General features: G+C 40.5%; 1 protein-coding gene and 1 long non-coding RNA gene across 2 annotated transcripts in view; both read right to left on the bottom strand.

Annotated features, from left to right (window-relative positions):
- LOC118020769 overlaps positions 1 to 23073 on the bottom strand; it is a 54732-nt gene extending 31659 nt beyond the window's left edge. Inside the window, exons 1-2 of the long non-coding RNA XR_004682002.1 lie at positions 22986 to 23073; positions 11733 to 11841 (exon numbers count right to left, since the gene is read on the bottom strand). This is a non-coding gene — a long non-coding RNA (uncharacterized LOC118020769). The remainder of the gene's footprint in view (positions 1 to 11732; positions 11842 to 22985) is intronic.
- Positions 17851 to 22484, bottom strand: GNG11 (G protein subunit gamma 11). The gene is made up of 2 exons (XM_035020580.1): positions 22009 to 22484; positions 17851 to 18275 (listed from the first exon to the last, which is right to left on the bottom strand). Exons 1-2 carry the CDS (start codon positions 22102 to 22104, stop codon positions 18150 to 18152), a joined length of 222 nt encoding a protein of 73 aa, XP_034876471.1. The 5' UTR covers positions 22105 to 22484; the 3' UTR covers positions 17851 to 18149.
- Position 23074: the final 1 nt, after the last annotated feature.

The raw sequence follows: 23074 nt of genomic DNA, 5'->3' as shown, positions 1-23074 counted from the left end.
AAAGAAAGAAAGAAAGAAAGAAAGAAAGAAAGAAAGAAAGAAAGAAAGAAAGAAAGGCAAAATTCATAAGAATAAAAGATCAAGGTGAATTTTGGAATCAGGAAGTAATCTCCTTGTATGAGCACAAGCTTTACAAATAGGGTGAGCCTGGGTCATAAAGGCAGATGAGGAGCTCAGGCCCCACCCAACCAATAATAGTAATCCCATGATGGTTTTCAACAAGGGATAAATGGTATCAAAACAGTGCTTTAAGATGACAAAACTCACTCAGGTCTTTATGCAAGGTAGCTCTATGGAAAGAGACAATAGAAGCTAGAACACGAAGTTGGAATATAACTATATTAGGCTTTCTCTTTGGGGGTAATAAAGACCTTAATCGAGATGGCAATGAGAACTAGAAGAAAAAATGGGCTAGAAAACATAGTGAAAGACAGCAACTAAATTTGATGTGCAGGATATGCAGCAGATGAAAATTCAGGCTAAAAGTCTCATGAAGGTTGTAAGTAATTGGAAAAAGAGAATCACTCTTCAATATTCAGAAGGGGATTTGAAAATGTGAAACTAGCATCTAGGAAAGAAGCCTGAGGTGTTCATATTTATTTAAAAGTCACACTCGATAGCAGAATTTTCGAAGTTGAGTTTCCCAAAGAGGAGGATGTAGAAAAAAGGGAAGAGAAAAAGGTTGAGGATAAGACTTTAGAAAGTACAGAAAATGTTAAGGAAGGAAAAGAAAGAAGGACAAGCGAATAAGAAATTTAATTTGTGCAGGGCCAGAGAAGCCAAGGAAAAGATGCATGTCAGGAGTGTTCTGAGACACCGAGGGGGAGAGAAAAGCACTTGGCAAGTTCTGAGTGTTTTTAATCCCTGCAAAGGATTAGGAAGGGTTTGATGAAAACAGCCCAGTCTTTGAAGAAATGTTGTGGTTAAAGGGGACAAAAATTATGTTAGTGTAAGGAGGGAGTAGAATTGCTCAAAAGTTGATATTTTTGCTTATTTTAGGCAAAGGAAAAGCTGACAGCATATTTATACAGTGTGGAAAGACAATTATTGGAGAAAGGAGACATAACATGGTGAGGAAACAATGAAATGAAAAACAGTTTAGAGGATGGAAGAAACTAATGGAATTTAAGGAACAGGGAAAAATAAGTTCCAGAAAAAAGGAAGGACGCCTTGTCCTTCCAACCATTGCTGAAAATAGATCTGTTGTGAGGACCTGAGAATGATGTGTTCAGAAGTCTATTCAAAATGGATGAGATCAAGTTTTAAGGCACTGTTGGAGAAGGAAGATAAGGGAGGAATAGGATCACCCGCAGTCATTCATCTCCTAAAATGGCCATGTACAAAATAGAAAAGAGGGACTGCCAAGATAGTCTTCCAGCATTTTTTTAAAAAGTGATTAATGATAAGTTTTGCCCAAATAATTGTTGTATCTGTTATATTTAGAAAAGTCTAAACCTGAGAAAGCAAATGGGTTTAATCTGTCATGTCAACTCCGATTGATTAGTAAGCCTGCAGTGCTAGTGAAAAGGACTATGAGACCTGTTCTAGCTCAGCAGAAGAGTACCCTGTGATTGATCAGCCATGTCTACTTTGTGCCAAGCATAGAGGGGTGATGTATTTGCTAACTCTGGAACCATAACTGTAAGTTATTTAGTCCAATTTTCTGATATACAGATCAGAAGCAAGGCAGCTTTTAGATATTCATCACAGGTTTACATAAAAGTAGAAATGTCAGGCAAAGCCACCCTACTTTAAGATTCCTTAGCTGAGAGATTTGAATTTTGGAACCCAAGTTTTGAAACCTACAGAGTTCAAGCAGAAATACCAGACCCCTCTCATTTCTCTAAACTGTTTTCAGATTCCATGTTCACTCCTTCCTTCCAAGTTCATCTGGGACCGGTGTAGAAATACATTTAAACTTCACATTAAAGAAAGTATGACCAAAATTTGCACCACTATCCAAAATTGGTTGTCTGAAATTTTTCAGTGGAAAGAAACACTATTCTGGATAAAATTGCTTTCAAAATGTACTCTTTTTAGTGGGAAGAAGAGAGAGGATGGTAGGGAGGGAGGAGAGGAATAGTATCTCTATACATAGAGAAGTATCTACAGAAATGGCAGGGTAGGTGGGATCACCATGGCCAAACACGTTCTATAGCGTGAGCCCCTATCAAAGATGCAAGAGTAAGTCAGGGGCCTGGGAAGAAGGGTGTGGTTGGGGGTAGCAATCCTCTTCATTTGCTTCAATGCCCCAATTTAAACTGGATATAGAAGTTAGCTATAGAAAAGCAAATCAGAAGGTCCATCATTTCATTAAAGACATTTTACTAAGAATATATATTGATATATTTCTTGAGTACAATTAACTTTTTGATTAACGTTGTTGAAACTAATTTCTATATTTAGTGGTTGCATTCTTGTTCCTATACTTGTGTTATAAAATTCCTCTGCTATTGTGTAGTGCATTGTTCATGTGAAGCTGTTTTTAAAGGAAACACAGCTCTGTCTTGATAAATATCAGGAAACTACCAGATGTTTCCTACTGTCTAAGCCAAACCAGTCAACAGTATGATCACACTTTCACTGACATAGTCATGAACAATAATACCACCCACAGCCACCCTGTAATACAGAGTCCAGTGCTTTAGCATCCAGCAAAATGTACAACCTAAAAAGTTAAAAAACCAACAAAATGAAACAAAAAATGAGGAACATCATCATAATATAATTTTACCTTTCTTACCAAAAGAAAATGCAGTCGTCATATTTGAATTCTTAATCCAAAAAAGGAATAGACTTGCTTTCTAATATCATGTAACACTTCCATAAATAGAGTAGAATTTATATTTTTTTCTCTTCTGAAAGTAGAACATTATTTAAGAGATCAGGCAGAGAAAAAGTTAACTTGTTGTTTAAGAATAATATATTAAGAAAGGCTAGTAGCTCAGCAAGTTTCTTATTTGAACAACCCAGAACCAGTTGTAGTTCCCTTGCTGAGCTTGTGTGCTAACATTGATGCCACAAGGGCAGAGGGTGAGATGGGGAGGGAAGACAGGTTTTCACACTGAGTAAAGGGCATCTGCAAAAATTGGGATGCAGAAAAGCTTAAGGCTTTCTTAGCTATCAGCCAGCAGTCACCTGGATATGTATATACAGAAGAACAATGGGAGGACAATGGTAGATTCAAAATGTTTGGTGTGGAACCTTGAAGTCAAGCTGAGTCATTTGTACCTACATCCTCAAGCAGGCAAAATAAGGCCATGAGAGGTTTCTGAAAGAAGAAGTATATTATAGGATTGCTGATGAGATTCTTCATGAAGAGGGGGAAAGAGAAAAGTGTGAAGGGCAGAGGTCACAGCATGTCTTCGTATGAGAGCCTGGAAAGAATGCCTCTCATACAGGGTGGAAAAGCTCCAAGAGGCAGAAGCAGGCAGAGAAGCATGGTGGATGAAGTTCCAAAGGCAAAGGAGGAAAGGCCTTTGAGTAGAGAGCAGCTTCCAGAATTGAGAAGGTCACCAGTGAGTGAGAATTTAAATGCACTGGATTTGACCAAGAGTCACGTGGAGAATGTCAGTAGTGAGAATGGAAGTGGGGTTGCAAGATTTCAGAAGAATGAGCAATTAGTAAGGGATAGTCAGGCAAATGATACAGAAAATGCTCTCAAGAGTGGAAATGGAATAAAAGCATGGAGGGTATTGCTCACACAGGAAGCAGAACAAAGGAAAGTTTCTCTGTTTGTTTTATTATAATTGTTTTGGTTATCATCGATTAGGGTGGAGGGGGCAAGTTACATTTTTAGGCAGAAAAGAGGAAGCTCACTGAGGGTGAGAATTAGAAAATCGAAGGGAGACAGCATGACTTATAGACTTAAGTCCCAGGAGATCCAGGGACATAAGAGCTCAAAAAGATAGGCTTAGCAGCAAAAAGGGAAAATGCTTGCTTGTCCATCAGAAAATAGAGGGACCAAGAAAGAAAGATGAACGTTTGAGACATTCTCCTACAGGAATGAAGAAAAGTAGGAGAGTGAACACGTGATGCTCTCAAACTTTTCTCCTGAGGAAGAGGGTAGGACAGCTGCCAGCAAGACGGCAGGCAGAAGCAAGCCTGGACTCTTGAAGAGAAGACAGAGAGTTGGTGACTGACATGGTGGAGAATTCAAATGACAAGTAACAGAATCCCAGGGCAGCAAAGGGCCTAGCCAAGGTTAGCCAGGTTTTCTCCCTACCTAGTCAACAGCCTGAAAGCAGAAGAAACTTCAGACGATGATGGTGGAGAGATGGATTTTCACTAGAAATTAACTGGAATTTGGAGGTGAGAGAGAGCAGAAAATAGGGAATACGGAGGAGACACGCAGGAGGAGGACTGGATAGCAAGGCTTGCCGAGAAGGATGGCAGGAAGATGGTACCAGAGACAGCAGACATTCAACTTGAGGTCGTTTTCTCTTTTATCTTGTAACTTCCTCTTCACTTAAGTCGTCCATGATATTTGCTACACACAAAACTGTCTTGTGAGAACAGTTGTGGGGAGATGAAGAAAAGACTTAGAGCAGAGCACAGTGGCCAGAGGTGAAATGCAAGGGGGCTGGGGAGGATGAGTGGGGTAGGATTCAGAACCAGAGGTGACCCGGAGAAGGTAAGCCTCAGGAATTCACATCCATGGACCCTGGCTTCCCGCAGTACTTGCCACGGGCGGGCTGAGGGAGTTCTGTCAAACTCTTCAAGGATGGTGTGAAATTACCTGACTTCGGAGTGATACAAGAATGGGGGGAAAATGGCTGGCTGCCTGGGCCAGGTTGGAGGGAGGCAGCGAAACTCAGCCTGTCGGGGAGGACTACGAAAGGAGGATGTGGACAAGCCTCCGGGCTTCTGTAAAGGAGAGGGAGAAACGAAGTCCCCGAAAACTCACCAGCTTGGGATTGAAGATGAACGCGTTTTCAGGTAAACCGCTTGCTGGCAGAGGTAAAGGGGAAAGTAGGGAATGCTAACAGAGTGGTCCCTGCGACACGGAGGCACGAGGACAATGCTGGTATTTTGATGTCTAAGTTGGTGATTTATCACACAGCAGGATGCAGTTGTCATCAGATTCTATATTCTGCCCGAGGTGATGCTCTCCCTGGAGGAGGGTCATGGTCCAGGCCTGAGGTGCCTTTGACCTCCTGGCTCAGATGACTGATGAAAAAAATCCTGGTTTAAATAAATCATATAAGAGCACCAGGGGTCAGGCCCCTGACAATTTACCAGGCTTCGAATAAGAAGAGGAGGAGAGTGAAGTGCATCAGTAATCAGCCCGCAGGGCCGGCCTGGGAATTGGACGAGGTAGTGACCTCCCACCCTCCATTGCTCTCTTCTACTCCCACAGCCCCCTAACGCACACCCTCCTGTTCTCCCTGTTGTCCCTCCCCCGGCTCTCAATTTTTAAGATCCTCTTATGGATCCCAGAAAGTGCTGGACAAACTGGCTTTGGGAGAATTACAAATGATTAAAACCTAAGATTCGCAATTCATTGGTAACCTGGGGAGTCCGAATTAAAACCAGAACATTATCTTTTAGCTGGCTTCAGAGGGGAGACAGGGCCTCAGAATATTTTCTGTGATCGCCAACAGTGCCTATCACCTCAGAGAATACGACACAAAGAAATATTTCACAAAGTGAACGTAAGTGTGTAATGAAGGGCCTCACTCACCCCACACCAAAAACATCACCAGCCTCCTGTTTGCCTGCAGTCACATTTTACGCCTAAAAGCAACCATAATCTTGACCTCTTACCCCATAGATTAGTTTTACATTAAAAAATCCACCGCCAAAAAGCAGAAAAGAGAAGAAAAGATATGCAACTTGCTCTTCATTCAAGAACCACAAATCAAAACAACAAATAAAAAAGTAAAAAGTTCACCATCATTTTGTTCACATTTTTAATACTGTCTGGGCATAGCTCCAGATAGAAATTATTTATATCTCAAATGGGTGATATGCCTATAAAAATACTAGTACTTTAATGCATGAAGGCAGCACAGTATAATGGAATAGTGGAATGTACAAAACCAGCGTTGTAATCACTTGGGTGAAGGAGACGAGAAATTCTAAGTTTGAAGTGTGAAGAGGGTCATCGTCTTAGAAGTTGGCAGGTGGAGTCGAGGTCTCTGATGTCATCAAGGAAGAAGCAAGGATGGCAGGTTAACTAATTGCATTTGAGAGGATCGAGCAGCCTGAACTTTAAACATTAAATGAAGGCAATCACGTGGTGGTCAGGCTATGGCAGTGGAGGCCCCTTAAGGCGTGAAGGAAAATGTGTGGAAGAAGGAGCAGTCTCTAGGACTGACTGGGACAACAGGAAAAGCTAATGGAAGGAGACAATTGGGAATATGGGTCAGTCTGATTACTGGGGAATGGGAGGGAGACAGGACACAGAGGAGGGTACATGGGGCTAAGTCTCCTGGAAGTCCTCAATATAGTGAGACAGGACCTGGTCTAGACTAAAGGCCCAAAGCAACCTCTTTCATATGGGTTGTGTAGACAATCTGCTTCTTAAGATACTTATTGACACTTTTGAGATTAAAATAGACTGTCTTGGGGCGCCCGGGTGTTGCAGTCGGTTAAACGGTTAAGCGTCTGCCTTCGGCTTAGGTCATGATCCCAGGGTCCTGGGATCGAGCCTCACATTAGGCTCTCTGCTCAGTGGTAATTCTGCTTCTCCCTCTCCCTCTCCCTCTGTGTCTCCCTCTCTCAAATAAATAATAAAATCTTAAAAAAATAAAAATAAAACAGACTGCCTTACTATGGGGGGAGGGTGTTGAGCATATACACACAACATATTAAATTGAATTTCAGGTTAGCTGACTCCTGAAACTCATTCACATATATTCATGCATACTACAGGTTAAGAGTTCTTGGTTTAAAAAAAAAAAAAAAGTGTGTTTGAAGAAAGAGCTCACCAACTGAGGATATTTATTTAAACAAAGGAAAGTCAGAAGTCCTGACTTAGATGTATGACCTTTGGAAACTCCTTGACCTCAGGGGTACTTAATCTTGTCATCTCTGGGCTGAAAATAAGTTATGAGGTCTTTAGATGTTCTGAGGCATTTCAGTGTTGGAGGGGTGTGTGTGTGTAGGGGGGGCGGGTTCCCACACGACACCAAGCAATTCTTGGACATCAGCTGGGTGTGTCAGAATTCAGCTCAATCCTGACACTATCCACCTGAGTTGGCATCAGATCCCACAGACTAAGGGCTCAGTGCTACAGGACTGGTTCCCCGCCCCCGCCACCCATTCAGATGCCGGCTGCAAGTCCAGGTTGTTACCTATGCTTCCGACTGATTGGTTATAAATCAGAAGTTCCCATGTCCTCCTCCTTGGGTGTGATTCATTTGCTGCAGAGGCTCACAGAACTCAGAGAAATATTACTTACTAGATAACTGGCTTATTATAAAAGGATATAACTCAGGTACAGCCAGGTGGAAGAGATGCACACGCCAACCAGAAGCTCTCCAAACCCTGTCCTTTTGATTCTTTAAGGAGGCTTCATTATATAGGCATGACTGAATCATTGGCCTTTGGCAACTGATTCAACCTCTAGTCCCTGTCTTCTCCCCTCCCCCAGGTAAGGGGGTGGGACTAAGAGTTCCAATCCTCTACTCACGTGGTTGGTTCTCCTGTCAACCAGTCCCCATTGTTAGGTGTTTTCCAAAAGTCACCTCATTCACATACAACAGACACTTTTGTTGCTCTCCCCATGTAGGCAGTACCAAGGGTTTTAAGAGCTCTGTGCCAGAAACGGGAGGAAGACCAAATGTATATTTACTTATAGATCACAATATCCCATGGGGTTTAATACCTACACCTTCTCCCCAGGAGCAAATGAAATAATGTGATGGTGCCCAGAAAGTGTCAAAAGACCCCACAAATAGATAGAAGTCACTATTAGTGTTACATTTATTTATTACTTGTTGGTTTATTCATCCCAAGAACCTAGCTTTTCCTAGAATATTGAATACACAAGGAGCAGGAAAACATCTTTTTTCCCCCCCACTGGTGAGTAAATGGGTGAAACTCCTTATCTCTACTCTGGAATTAGGATTGGAAAAAGAAATTCAATTAAATACATTTCAAAAGGGAGATTTCCTTTAGATTCTTCAAGTGGCCTGAATTATGAATTAGATGGTTAGAACAGTCTTTTTGACTTTAGACTTCAGAGCATTATAAATATGGGCAGGAATTATACAGTGCCTATTTTTCCATTGCTTCTTCTCAGATTTCCTTTTCTGGGTATCCTTACCCTAAATGCCTGAGGGGGGGGGGAGGGAAAATTTGGGTTCCGTTGTGTAGTAAATAGCAGGAAAACACTGTTAGAGAAAGTATTATGGCAAAAATCTATTTAAACAAAGTCCAACCAAATACCCCAGTCAGCTGCAATTTTGGCTTAACTCAGTTTTTTAAGCAATTAAGAGGTTTAGATTAGTCTAATCAGATTTTGCCAATAATAATAAAAAGCATAGAGATGGGGGACGAGAATTAGAGGAAGCAAGAGAAAGAGGAGAGGAAAGTGGGGGGAGAGAGTGGAGCAAGAGAAGAAAAAGATGCAGAGAAAGAAAACCAGTGTGTCATCAACAATGTGGAAAACCAAGAAGATACATGAGATTCTAACCCAATGCTCTTTATTCTTTATCCTCATTCATTTTTTTCACCCTCCATTTGTTAAGGGTTAACTACGCCAGGTACTAAGGGGAATACAGAAGATGTGTATGATGCCGGTCTTTGTTATATACATATGCCCAAGATAACCTGATGGTTTCCTGTGAAATAAATTAAAATCAGCTTCTCTAGAGAATGGAATGTACAACATCCAAGGAAACAATATTAAGCAATGAGAGTATAAGATTCCAGTGGAAACAGAGTCTCTGGCTTGGAATCCTGGTTCCACCATTTAAAACCTGTACGACCCTGGGAAATTTACCTAAGCTCTCCAAACCTCAGTTTTGTTGCTGTAAAATGGGTGTAATCCTACCGAGATAGGGAAACTGAGGGACCCCATAAAAAACAACAACAACAACAACAAAACACAACAAACCAACCCTGCTTTCTTGCTCCTTTTCCTGCTTCTATTCTTGCTAGGACCTGTACCCTGACCCTATACATGGTTTAGAGTACTGATAATGTCTTCCTTGTAAAGGTGAAGGAGTTAATGATTTCTCTGGAGTCTTACAGCACAATTGATAACATCTAAGGAGTGACCAGATGGGGTCATCATGTATGTTTTCCAAGACTACTCACTTCAGTCACCTTGATGCCAAAATCCCTGGCTCCAGGGCATAAGTGATTGTGGAGGCCACCTGAGCATTCATCCTTGTTTTGACCAGTTCCTGGTTGCTTGAGAGGACACATAAAGCAGACCACTATCCTATAAAAACCCCAGACCCCCAAGCAAAGATGAGACTCTCTCTCCTTTCCTCTCTGAGACTCTCCTGTGCTCTGTCTGTATCGGCTCTCTCTCTTCAATAAATTTCAGTAAACTCTGCTCCCACTTCCTCTCAGCTCACATTTGATTTCTATCCTGCATGAAGCCTAGGACCCTCTTGGCTGGTCCTGTGGAACCACCTCTGGGTCCTTGAACCTGGCCAGCCTGGATCACTGGTATGAATCTTATAGGGTCCTTCTGAGGATAAAATAGGCTAGTGCGTACAAGGCCCTTGGGACAAAGTCAGATAAACTCAACAAATGTCAACAAGCCTCAGGAATAGGCACAGGAAGAGGAAAAAGCCTCTAAATAAGGAGACTACAGACCGGATACTCTCGTTGTGGTTTTGCTGCACTAATTTGCTGCATGACCTTTATAAATGTCACTGACCCACAGCTTCCACATCTTGGAAACACGAAGGACATAGTCCACAGTACTCCTTTCACTTCTGATATCAATTACAAGTTCAGGGGTACCCAAAACCACTCTCAGAGTCAATAATTTGCTAGAAAAATTCACAGAACTCACTGAAAGCTCTTATATTCACAGTTGTAGTTCATTGCAGCTGAAAGAGACAGATTAAAATCAGCCAAGGGAAGTGATGCATGGAGCTGAGTCCAGGAAAGTTCCAAGGATGGAGTTTCCAGTTGCCCTCTCCCAATGGATTTATGGACAACATGTTCCTCTTTCTCTAGAAATGATGTGTGACAATATGCATAGGGCATTGCCAAGCAGGGAAATTCACCAAAGCCTTGGTATCCAGAGTCTTTATTGGGGGTCCCTAGTCAACTACCCACATGCTTGGTCTCAATTTCCACCCTCTCCAGAAATCAAGCTGATACCACAAGATTCAAAGACTCACCATAAGTCACATTGTTATTCTTCCTGGCATGGCCCAAAGTCCCCAGGTAAACAAAGATACTCTTATCAGGCAGAACATTCAAATGGCTTAGAGATTAGCTCCTGGGGTTGGGGGTGGGTGGGGGGGCAGGTAGGGAAAAGCCAGGCCTCTCTTTGGGCAAGTTTAAAGTCTTTACTATATACTATAAAAAGCCAAACTTTCAGCTCTAACACTCTGGACTAACAGTTTTCAGACTTTCATCAGCTGGAACCTACAAAAAGAGATGAATTTTTACAGGTTGGCTTGAACACCCATGTTTTAAAAGATAAATACCCTTTTATATTATGGAATGTATTATGATATTTTATTTTATTTTATTAAATTATTGGTAACATTTCACTAAATTGATCACTAAATGAAACACTGATCTAGAACAGGACCCTGTGGGCCAAATCCAGCCCGCTGCCTGTTTGTATAAAGACGGTTTTATTGGAACACAGCCACACCCCTTTGGTTATCTACTTTATTGTGTGTGGCTGCCTCCATATTGGAGTAGTTACCGCAGAGATAGTACGGCTTGCAAAGGCTAAAATAGTTACTATCTGGCCCTTGAGAGAAAAAGTTTGACAACCTTCTGCTCTAGTGTACCAATATGATTTATGACCTCGGGAAAATACATGTATAATATTGCCTTATAGCCCTTCTCATATATGACAAATGCATAACCTTATGCCCAGTTTTTAGTTTATACAAATGCATGATGATGACACAAAGTTTAGATTACAGGTACCCAAGTAAATTTTGTGAAGGAGAGTCTCTAGCATTGCTTTAGGAAATGTCCTTCTAAAAAGGATAAAAGAAACACTTATTTCCAGGCAGTGGATGCACCAAGACTGTCTAATACTTTAAGCTCATGATTTGTGTACCCTCAAACTTGTGATTGTGTTACTCATTAATCAAAAAGTATTTGCAAACTCCTTCCCTTCCAGATAAACTGCACTCTTTTCAACTACAGCAAAGTATAAGGAATTATGTGAGAAACTTCTGGCATAATAAAAGAAAGCAGAAGCCTCAGAAAACACTTATCAGGATTAAAGAAAAGGAGTTCAACTTTACTAAGAGAAGTCTTATGCAAAAAAAAAAAAAAAAAAGTCCACACAGACAAATACCTAAAGAAATATCAATAGAAGTCCCTCTCAAGTCCAGATTCAAGTGGAGTGTTCAGAAGAATTATGACAAGAACAAATTTGGGAGGTGAACTGTAAATTGAACAGCAAACTGAATTCTCTGGACATCTCTCTCATTGCAGCCAACTAAGTTTGAATATTCGGAAAAGACTAGAAAGAAATGCAGGCTGCCAAAGGGTGAGCTAGGAGTGGCACGTTATCATCAGTTTCTGAAATATTGGCAGGATTGGCTTATTATAGCCCTTACCCTCACCAGATTGGCTGGCCAGTGCTGGGAACAAATCTTGTGACTTCTTGGAGGTTGGCTTTATTGAAAATGAGTCCCTCTGCCTGAAGGGGTCATCAAGTTGCAGAACTCTTTTCTATTTTGTAATGTAAGAGAAAAAGGGCATAATCAGTACCTGCAGTCTTCTGCTTTCTAGAAACTGATGTTTTTATAAGTTGAGTTCGTAAAATTGCTTTTTGAGAGGCTGCTCATCTTCTCCTACACATAATTTGGATTTGCCACGTAGCTGTGAGGATTGGTCAAGTCTCAAATTCACTGGGATGTTTCTCCTCTCACAACAGATTTCTAAGCCATCCCTTCCCAACTTTTTGAATTACTAAGTGTGTGCCCTGACCATCCCCACATTTTGCTCTTATCATCAGAACCTTCTGGCTTTTATCCTAACCAATCATCTTTGCCCACGTAGCCCTAGGTTAGTCCTATTGGCTTCCCGCTGCCCAAGGCTAGAGCCAAGATCCTCACCCAATGTGATGGATAGACTGTAAACCGTCCCTAACTTTTTACCCTTCCTTGGATCTATGCCTTTGCCGTATGACTTTGCCACTCCTGCACTCAAGAGGGGGCATCTGTTTTCCTGCTCTTTGCACCCAGGTTGGCCTTGTGTCTTCCTTTGCACAATTGAATGCAGTGGAAGTGATGATGTGCTAGCTCTTTTTCTAGACCTTAAGACACCTTTTACGCTTCTACTCTTCTTAGAACTCTGCCATGCTATGAGAACGAGCCCAAGCAAGTATATAACCCAGTCCCCGACTTTGCCCTAGCCAACAACCAGCTAACCAGTTGGCCCCTAGCTGATGCAGCTGCTGACTGCACATTAATCAATGAAACCAGCCACGATCAACAGAGTGAGGCCCAGATGCACTGACTGGTAGACTCATAAGCAATAATAAATGTATTGTTTTAAGTCATTGAATTTGGTGTAATATGTTTCCCACAATAACTGAAAAAAGCATTTCAAAGACTTTTTTTTTTTTTTAACCAAAGACAGGGTATCCAATTAGCTATAGGTTCCTTCTGCTCTTGTTCTATACATTTGGCAAATGCTTTCTTAGTCTGCTAAGCTGCACTCAATAAGTGAAATTTCTTCCTATTAGTTTCATACTTTACAAATTCTTTTCCTTCATTTTAGCGATTGTGTCTCCTTCCATGAAATGTTTCCTCAAAGGGTAGAAAATGTTCTGGTCTTACTCGACTAATCACTCACTTATTATCCCCTTTTTCTCAAGCACTTAATCCACTTACATTTTGTACATAAATTGATTTAATTAATTGGACTTGATAAATGTCACTACCATTTGTTTCGACTGCCAATTCCTAGAATGCAAGAAAAATATTGGCTGAACTTGTCCAAGAGTGTCATGTTTACAGGTCCTTAATCCATTTGTTAAATCAAATTAAAACAAATTGTTTTTAAATGTCTAAATTATTCCCTGCCCTGAACTGAAAAATCCAAATGTTAATAAATATTAATTTATTCTACCTTATATCTGCTTTTATATTAATGTGTGTAAATAAGAATCAGCTGAAAATCCAATTGCATGCGATCTTTCAAAGATGAATTAAAACCAAAAAAGAAAAAAAGGCAAGTCTCGGTATTAGCAATTAAAGAGCACCCAAGTCCATATTGTGGTGTTCCTTGCTAACAAGTTATAACTTCAGTTACAAAGATGAAACATTTAGCAACAATGGCCTTTGAACTGTTCTTAAGTAATCAGTGAACTATGTTAATATTTATCAGTTTTTTGATTATGTTTTCAAATGATTTAATACAAGTTTAAATGTTTCTCTCTTCTCTTCATTTTTCCTTCTTAGATTGAGACACATACAGGTTTCAATACTATTTCAAAACACTCAGTAAGGTGAGACCAACTCCCTTTCTTTCCTTCCGTATGCTACACCAAACAGAGCTGTGAAAGTTTGAATGAATGCACTAAATCTGCAGAAAAAATATATATTTTATATATTTATGTTTAATCTGATTACTTCCAAAAAGGAAATGAAAGTATTTACTGATCAATACCAAAACATGAGGACTTTTTATGGATTTAAAGAGCTGTACTCACAGCCTAGAGAATCAGGCTCAATAATTCCCAGACAACTCTGGGAAGTAGGTCATTCACATTGCATTTCAGGCTGGATGTAAGAAGAGGCTGGGATGACATGAGCTAAAGCCAATGGCTAACTTTATTAAGGAAAACATACAAGTTTTTACAGAGAATGAGTTCAATCACTTCTTAGAAAAGATTCTTTGGTACCTATATGGAATTCTCTAGGGCTAACTACAAGTTAATAATTTTGGTAAAGAAAGTCCTTACAGAGTCTGATTTATTTCTTCTAGACACTCTACCATAATTCATGTAGCTTCTATCAGACTCAATTCTGGTACTAAACTGAGATACTATATTATTCAGCAAATGAGCAAGTGCTACTTGGTATATAATTAGAGGTTATCACTGTTACAAAAATTCAGGTTGTGATAGGATTTTTACTAAGAAAGCAAAATTCACCCCCTTTGTATAGGTTAAAATTTTTCTATTAGGCTGTGATTACAGAAAAACAACCAACCAACTAACCAACCAACCCACCAGTAGAAACAACTGAAATAAGCTACTATAAAATGCTATGTCATACACAAGGGCTGAACATTTCTGAGGCTCTAGTAGCTGGCTGTATGTGTGCCAAAAACCACTTCAGAAAATTATTGAGCTAATAGTTCCTTTCACTCTGCACATATATTGGCTCCTACGAGAGACAGAGTACTGCGTATTGTTTAGGGCACAGTCTCTGTGTTGCCAGTTAAGTAGTTATATGACTTTGTATAATTTATTTACCCGACATATAAGGTACTTGTGAGAATTAAAAGACATAATCTGTGTAAAAAGGCTTATTCCAGCGCCCAACAAATACTAAGCATTTCATATGTGTAAGCTCTCGCCATCATCAACATCATCATGATGCCATCATCAGCGTTATCATTAAAAAGTAGAAAAACCACTTTCCTATTTATCCTAACCTATACGTTATAAGATACTCTGTAATTTCCACCTACATCTGATTAATTATAATTTCTGTAAATTTCATGATGTTAAGGACTTGGTCTAATTCACCACTATATCCCTTGGGCCTAAACCAGTGCCTAGTACATAGATCTCCAAATATTTTTGGTTTTGAATAAATAAATGCATACATTTTTATATATGCCAATGTGAATTGTTTTTCATGACTGTTAATTTTACAAGGACCTTTTCCCTTCATTTTATTTTTTTTTCCTTTCATTTTAAGTGTAACTTTTGCACATTAACTTTTAGGTCAGCTTCTGAAATTTATAAACCACCTATTTTAATCCTTCCTGCCCATTTTCATGTTCAATGGAATTATGTAAAAAAAGGCCATTATTTAATGTGTGTGTGAACCAAAAGAAAAAGGAAGAAATGGCATCAATGTGTCTCTATGTTTTCCTAGTGCCAGTGGATGGTTTTTAATGGTCTGTGGATTCATTCCCTCAAACTGAAGGTAGCCCGAGTGGAAAAGGTGCTGCTGATGCCCTTGTCTTCCCTGGTTAGGACAGTGGACATACCAAGTAGGGTATCAGGGTTTATTCTAACAGGAGAGATCCCACAGCGCTTTCCTTCTGTGTTCATTCTACTGCTTTATTAAATCAAAGACATCTTCTGATTAGTCCCTATTCTCCTAGACTGTAATACTAGAAATAGGGGTTTGTTTTTCATTGCTTATCATCCATCTAAGACTCAGTTAGAGGGGATGAGGGTGGACTATAACTATTACTGACTTAATGTTTCTGTCTTACTTGGTGGGATGAGCTGAATAGATCCAAATATACTATTAATCAGATCATATTGACTATACAGACTTATTTCTGATTCATAGGACATTAATACCAAAATATACTTACTCTCCAAAGCTTAAACATAGTAATATAAAACTTGTTCTATTTTTTATTTTTAAATAGGAATAGAAATAGGAAAGCCAATTTTGCTAATTTAATGAGTTCATAGAACCTGAGTCTCAATGCACAAAGCATAGCAACTATTTAATCAGATACCAAATGATTAACACAACTATATACTTGGAAGAAACTGAACACATGATTTAAATTCTACTTAACAAATTCCCACTTACTAAAGGTTACTTTTTATAATACACCCAAATATATAGTTACCGTATTTTTCATTTCCTTCCTAATGTAAGCTAATAAGTTTTTAGCAGTTGAACACTTGAAAATCAAGAGGATTTTATTACACTTCTGCATATTTGCCAAAATACTATGATGAAACAGTAAGGAAAAAAAAGAACAGAATTAGATTTAGTAGGAACATCTACAAGATTGGGAATTTATTAAGGAAAAATCAGAAGTGGGCTAAGTTGTCATCTGGCTGAAAGTACATGAAAAGCAAAGGCTAGGACTTGGAGGGGTATATGAACAGGCAGCTGAATGTGGCTAATAGAAACTGAGGGCACAGCCTTCTCAGCCATAAGTCTGAACAAGTTATAGGATAAATCCATTGACTTGGCCCTCCATGAAGAAAGCAGGTGATCTGATCTGCCTTAACAAGAATAAGAATAGATGCTTGCTTCCTCATGCAACACAAGAAAACTCCATGACTCGAGAGACATGAAACAGTGCATTAAAGTCAAACTTCACAAGCCTCAAAATATTAAAATCCCAGGCCACTTAAATGTGAAATGACTAATAGTAGCAACACATCCCAATACAAATTGTTCTATGGCAGTTGGAAAAATTATGCCTTTACTTTTCTTAAATCTCATCTTGGAGTAGAGCATGCTTTGGGCTAAAATTATCCTTGGGCTCTCAGTAATCCCAATTGACGTCAACACTTGGAAAACGGCAGGAAACTGAAGGAAATAGCCCCTGCTCTTGGTTCGTTGTAACCTGCTCTTTCAAAAGCTTGGGGCATCCTGTTCCCTCTCAGAGAGGGAAAAGGAAAGCAATTTCAGAGCGAGGAGGCTGATATGCATTAGGAAGCTGCTAGAAGTCACGGGCACCTCTCTGGCTTTATAAGTTACACTTTTGGGTCTAAGCAGGAGAAAAAAACCTAGTCAAGGACAAACCTGGGCTTCTGGTGCCACATTTAAAATTGCAGGTCGCGTTAGTGACTAAGCCCATTAGAATTGGAACTTACCTGGAAGGGTTTTGCTTGTCTTTCTTTTGGCTCAAACGCTGAACAACTGCCATTCAAAAAACAGAGGGAGAGGGGGAAAAATGCTTCAAGAGAAGAAGAAAGGTTGCTTTCTTTGAGGTCGCTGCTGCATGTGCCTTCATAAAGAACTCGAGTGGGCCGTGTACCTTGGGGCATTGCACCCAGGGGCTAACGCCGTGGCAGCTACCATCCTGCCATGAAACGTTAAGCCATGGACTGGAGAAGGCATTGGAGACACCTATCACTGACAACGGCTAAAATATATGAAGAATGCCTACAAATCAATGAGGGGGAGAATAAAACAAGCTAATTTTAGAAATGGGCAAAAGATTAACTGGTCCCTTTGGAGGAGAAGGAAAGGCGGTACGGTTGGCCTAAGCTTGCTGGAAAAGGCTGGTAGGAATAGGTCGGAGCCAGGTATCTCTGTCAATGCCACAGAGCCAGAGGGTCACCGTGCCCAAGACGGGCAGATCCTGTGGGAGGTGCAGCTCCCTGAGGGTGGACATGCAGGGCTGACCTCCTGGGGGCTTCTCCTGGACCCCAAACATGGCCCTTCCCCAAGAGCACTATGAAAGCAACACTTTGACCAAGATCTGTACGGTGAGTGGTAATGCGGCGCTCGGGTGCTAATGTGGTTCCTGACTCAGACAGTCCGTCAATGTTAGGAATTCTACTCACTCGCTTCCCTAATAGATAAAATTAGATCACAAACATTCCAGAAGTCAGAACTCAGTATTGTAAACCAACTGAGATTTGAAGTAGAGAGCTGGATTAGAGAACTTATCTATCAAATCCCCTAATCCTTTGATACATGTCCCAAACACGTGAAAGGTTATGGGGAAAAATATAAAAGTAAATGCCAAAAAAAAAAAAAAAAAAGCACCTTTTAAAATTGCCAACACTCATTTTCCAGAGATAAAACTTTATTTAAGGCATCAAGCAATATACTGAAAGAAGTGAGTCATGCACAAGTAATGTCCTTATTTCCGTAATTGTACATTTGATACTCTCTGCCCTCTTAACAAGGGGGTATAGTGAGCAAAGATGAGAAGCACACAGCTTTTATACATAACCGTATCAATATAAGTGTTTAAGAAAGTCCTTAAATTTTGTTTTCCTTCTTTAAAAGGAATTTCGGTTTTATTTCAGAAAACCAAAACAAACTAGTTCTTCTACTGAGGATGAAATTTCTCTCCAGAGTTACTTATGAAATAATACAGCTGCCTTTCTCCTTAAAAGGATTCTTGTCTTCTGGAATTCCTTTCACCAGAGGATCCTCTCCAGAACGTTCTTCAATGTAGTTCTTTATTTCTTCAGAACATTTAGACACCTTAAGGAAAAAAAAAAAAAGAATGAATTAGATCAGGATTGTCTACACTTCATTACCACCCGTTAGTGAAATTAATATAATTGAGTACAGCTAGCATTTTAAAAAATGAAATAGTATAAAAATAGTAGCGCAAAGCATGTATAATATATACGCTATATACGAATGACACAATCTACGTTAAAATATATTTCTCACTATGGTGAGGGTCAGAAAGCTTGGAAGTCATTGTATTAAACAGACCATCCCCAGCAATTTCTATCCACTGTGCCTCATATGATTTCTTTCCTCTGCTAAAATACAATTACGATGTAGTATTCATAGTATTTTATGAACTAAAACATACCACATTTTCAATTTCCCATGCTAATGAACAGGTGCAGTAAGAGATAATCCCCAAATGTTTTGGGCTGTGTCCTGCCAAAATTCTCACTTATCATGGGTGTGTGCCATGTTCTGCAATTTTACAAAATGATAGAAACACTGGAGAATGTCTGATGCTGGGGAGGTTGAGGTTGCCCAATCATGCCATTTGTATCTCTATTTGGAATTCCTTCCCATTGCTTGAGGGCAATGATCATAACTAAAGATTTATCTGAGGTTTATTAGGTTTATCCGAGATTCTTGTGTTTATATAATTAGTTGAAACTTTTTCTGCAATGGAGAAAGGATTGAGTAGTTTTTTTTCCAAAACTCTCTCCTTCAGAGACAGATTGCAAGAGCGAATTTAAAAAAGAAAAAGGAATAAAAAAGGAAAAAAAAAAGGATTAGTGTCTTAATGAAGGCCTATTGCTAAGAAGAAATTAGAAATAAAAATTACAGAAGCTCCAACAAACTAATAGAGACCTCTTAACCCTGGGAAACTGTTCCCATTGAATTTGTAATCTAGATTAGTAATCTTCAAATTGTTTTAATGGTGATCACAAAAACATGTTTGCATATGTATCCCAAAATGTATATAACTATGTAATAATATGTAATTATTTACTTATAAATAAGTACAGATGCCGTGTTATACTTAATGTGTAATTATAAAACATAAGCTGGAAACTGTCAAAAAATGAGATTTAAAGTAGAAATTTTAATATTTTACTCCCATACCCCACATACTTTTTGCACACAATGTGAAGACCACTGTTCTAAAATTTAGAACTAGGTGATGGAGTTATATGACTTAAAATGTGGTGAAATAAAAATCTTTTCAAGTACCATTCTCTTGGGTAACAATTGTTCTTATTTGTTGCTGACATTTATAGTGCATGCATTTTATGTGAATTTTCAGAAGTACAGATAAAAGTAACCATAACCTGGGGTCTGTCTCCTCAGAGATATGTGTGGATAAGATTAGAGTTCCCCCAAATTGTATCTGTTCTTATAGAGGCTTCTTCATTAGGTTTCCAAAGAGATCTGTAACCTCCAAAAGTGAATAGTTGCTCCTCTGAGCATTTCCTTCCGTGATCAAGAAGATATGTTTGAACAACAATTAGCTGGAGCCAGAATTCAGCCTGTGGATTCTGTGTCCTTGGCTGAGCAGAGCACACAGCTCAGACATGAGCAATTTATTGACAGAATAATGAACTGGGCATCAGAACACATGTGTTTTAGTACACACCCTTATCATTATCTCTGAGGTCTTAAATAAGGAGGTACTTAGCCTCCTCGGGATTCAAGTTTTTTATTCTTAAAAATGAGAGCACTGAATGATCTCTAAGAGCCATAATGGTTGTAGAACACTAAAACTCTATAAATCGAAGTGTGTGATAACATATGTTTGAATATTATTATTAGGATTTTAGATGCCTCTCCTTGTATCCCCTAAGTTTTCTCTCCCTTTGACATACACTTGGAGTTGGAAAACTGATCGAGCAGGGGGCAGGGTGTGTCCTAAGGAGTGCAGGTGGGCAGTTGGCAGGGAGGAACGGCTCATGAATGATACTTTCAATTTCTACACAGTCAGCTGCATCCAGGCCCCTGCCCCATTTCTAATATGAAGCTTAAAATACCTAGACGACACTTGTCTCTTTTTTCTCCTATAAGTTCTGCACACTCTGGTACTAGGATATTTTAACAGTGCCATACTTCAGTCTATGCAACTCTGTTTAATATGTAACCTCTAAGATGTATTGCATGAAAAAATCTAAGTGGCCAGGGGCGCCTGGGTGGCTCAGTCGTTAAGCATCTGCCTTCGGCTCAGGTCATGGTCCCAGGGTCCTGGGATCGAGCCCCACATAGGGCTCCCTGCTCTGCGGGAAGCCTGCTTCTCCCTCTGCCCCTCCCCCTGCTTGTGTTCCCTCTCTTGCTGTGTCTCTCTCTGTCAAATAAATAAATAAAAAATCTTAAAAAAAAAAAATCTAAGTGGCCAACAAAGACTGCACGTTGCCATCCACAAAATGGGTCCCTTAAAGTTTCAAGAAACTACCCTATTCTTTGGGTCCCACAGCTTTGTTTATTCCTTTAAACACAGCAGTATTTTTAAAGCTACAAAAACTTTCAACATGGATAGAAACAACTTTGCACTCCAAAATCTAGGAAGAATAGGGATTTGGAAGTGAAAGATTAAATTTCAGAAAAAGAAACATGTAAAGAGTAAAACTCAAAAACACCTGCATTTTCCAAGTATCATTCAAAATGTTCATCCTGAGTAACAGGACTCTGTCATGAATAGATTTGCCATAACTAGGGCAGGAAAGTAAAGGAGCTTATTTACCATACCTGTTTAATTGCCATTTTTTAATTTTATTTTTTCTTATTTTTTATAGTATTAAACCATGGAGAAATGAAATTAGTTTATATTTTTCTTGCTGTGGAAAAGGACTAGATAATTTCCTTTAAAAAATATCCAAAAAACCTATTCCCGGACTATAGGTTGCCTGACTGAGGAAAAAAGGAAGAAACGCATGCTCAAGTTACCAGTAAGAAGTCAAAAGTACAAAATCTCCAACACATTTCAGTGGAGACTTGTGAACACCGAGACTTTTGCTCTCACTGAATTTGTAATCCACTTCAGTGGTCTCTAAAATTTTTAATCATGATCGCTAAAAAGAATTTTCATATGCAAAAAAAAAAAAAGAATTTTCATATGCACCTCAGTATATGTATAATTATTTATAAATAAATGCAGATACTACTGTATTAGTTAACTGTGCGTACTTATAAAACAAAGTGGAAAGTATAAAGGGATGAGAGTTACAAATAAATAAAAATAGAAATTGTAATGTTTTGTTCCCAAGCCCCAGTGAGCTGTTCATTGCATACCTCTGGAGAGGCCTGGTGAAATTCAAAATTATGTAATTCAAATTACCTAAATTGTGATGAATTAAATAGTGATTAAAAAACACCAAAATACCATTCTGTCCCATTATGAAAGAGATCAAGGAACGAGATAGCCATCTGCCTTTTGCCTACAATTTGAGTTTTTAAAACCAAGTAAGAGCAGGCAGATTTTTTTGTCCATTTCCCCAACCCTAGGCTCGGATGGTGTGACATTTGGCTTTAAATTACTCAGCGGACCCTTTCTCTCCTTCACCTCCTATGATTTCCCCACATCAACTGGCAGTTTCCCAGGTACCACCGAAGCCCTACTTCAAGAGGAGCTGGGGGGGGGGGGGGGAGAGGGAGAAAACAAACCCCCAAAAACCAAAGCCCAGAAAAGCGGTCCTGTTTCACGGTAACAAACCAGGAAAAACCGCCCTTGGTTCATTTCAGAGGAGGAAATACCCTGGGACGGCCCATTTACCTGTTGCCTCTGCAACTTGACTTCTTTGCGAAGTTGCTCAACTTCCAACTTCAGCTTTTCCTTTTCCGGCAGATCTTCGATGTGAAGCGCCGGCATTCTCGCCGCAGAACCGAGCCCGGGCACAGCTCTGGAAGCGGACCGGCTGCGAGCGCGGCACGCCCGGGCGCACGCCGCCCGCCGGCCGGCGCTGCACGGACCGCCTCCGCGCCGCGCTCCCAGGGCCGCGAGCGCTCGGCTGCCTGCCGGGCGTCCGCCCTCGCCGGCCCGGCCCCGCGCGCTGGCGCTCTCTGCCGCCTGCACGAGCGCGGGGGGCCTGCCCGCGAGCCGCGGAGGGCTGGGTCGAGAGGGAGCCCGAGAAGCTGCGCGCGGCCCGAGCTCCGGGCGGGACGCTGGCCCCCTGCCGGCTCCCGAACCCGCCACACCCGCGGGGCGCCCGCCGGGGCTGCGGCCGACGCTTGCGGCTGCGCGCGCCCGCTTTCCTGGAGAAACAACTGAAGTTTTACTTTTTGTGCCTTTTTTTTCTTCTTCCCGTTCCCAAGTCACATCCGGGTTTTGTTTGTGAAGAAAAGGAGGACACTACCCAGCAGGAAATAACGGCCCCTCACCTCCCCAAGTTTCAAAAATATACAGCATGTTACTTTTCCCGGTTACACACGGACTGTGGGAAATGGGAACGCTTAAGAAAAGGCCCAAGAGGAAAATGAAACAGAGCTGTAATCTCAGAAACACCCACCACGACTGTTGATGTCTGTCCGTCCAGTCTGTTAAATGCCCGAAACATCTTGACACATTTGGGGATCAAGGGGGGCATCGGGATGTGACTATCGTGTACAATTTGCAGGGCCATTTTCTGACATTAACAAACTGCATCCTCCACAGCAGAGTTCTTACTCTTTCTTCAGGGGAATGTTTTGTAATGATTGGGAGGGTGCACGGATGATACCAGAGAAGACAGAAGCGGGAACCAAAGTTCTTACCAGAAAGCGTTTCTCCGCTCCCCATCAACCAAGGTTTGGGTGGCTGTTGACACCAAGGGTTATGAATTCCTGGCTCCTGCAACTTCCTG

The sequence above is a fragment of the Mirounga leonina genome, unplaced genomic scaffold (assembly GCF_011800145.1).
Source record: "Mirounga leonina isolate KUSES-001 unplaced genomic scaffold, KU_Mleo_1.0 Mir_174, whole genome shotgun sequence".
NCBI classification, from domain to species: domain Eukaryota; kingdom Metazoa; phylum Chordata; class Mammalia; order Carnivora; family Phocidae; genus Mirounga; species Mirounga leonina.
The sequence above is the reverse complement of the archived record's forward strand: the minus strand, read 5'-3'. Positions and strand labels throughout refer to the sequence as shown.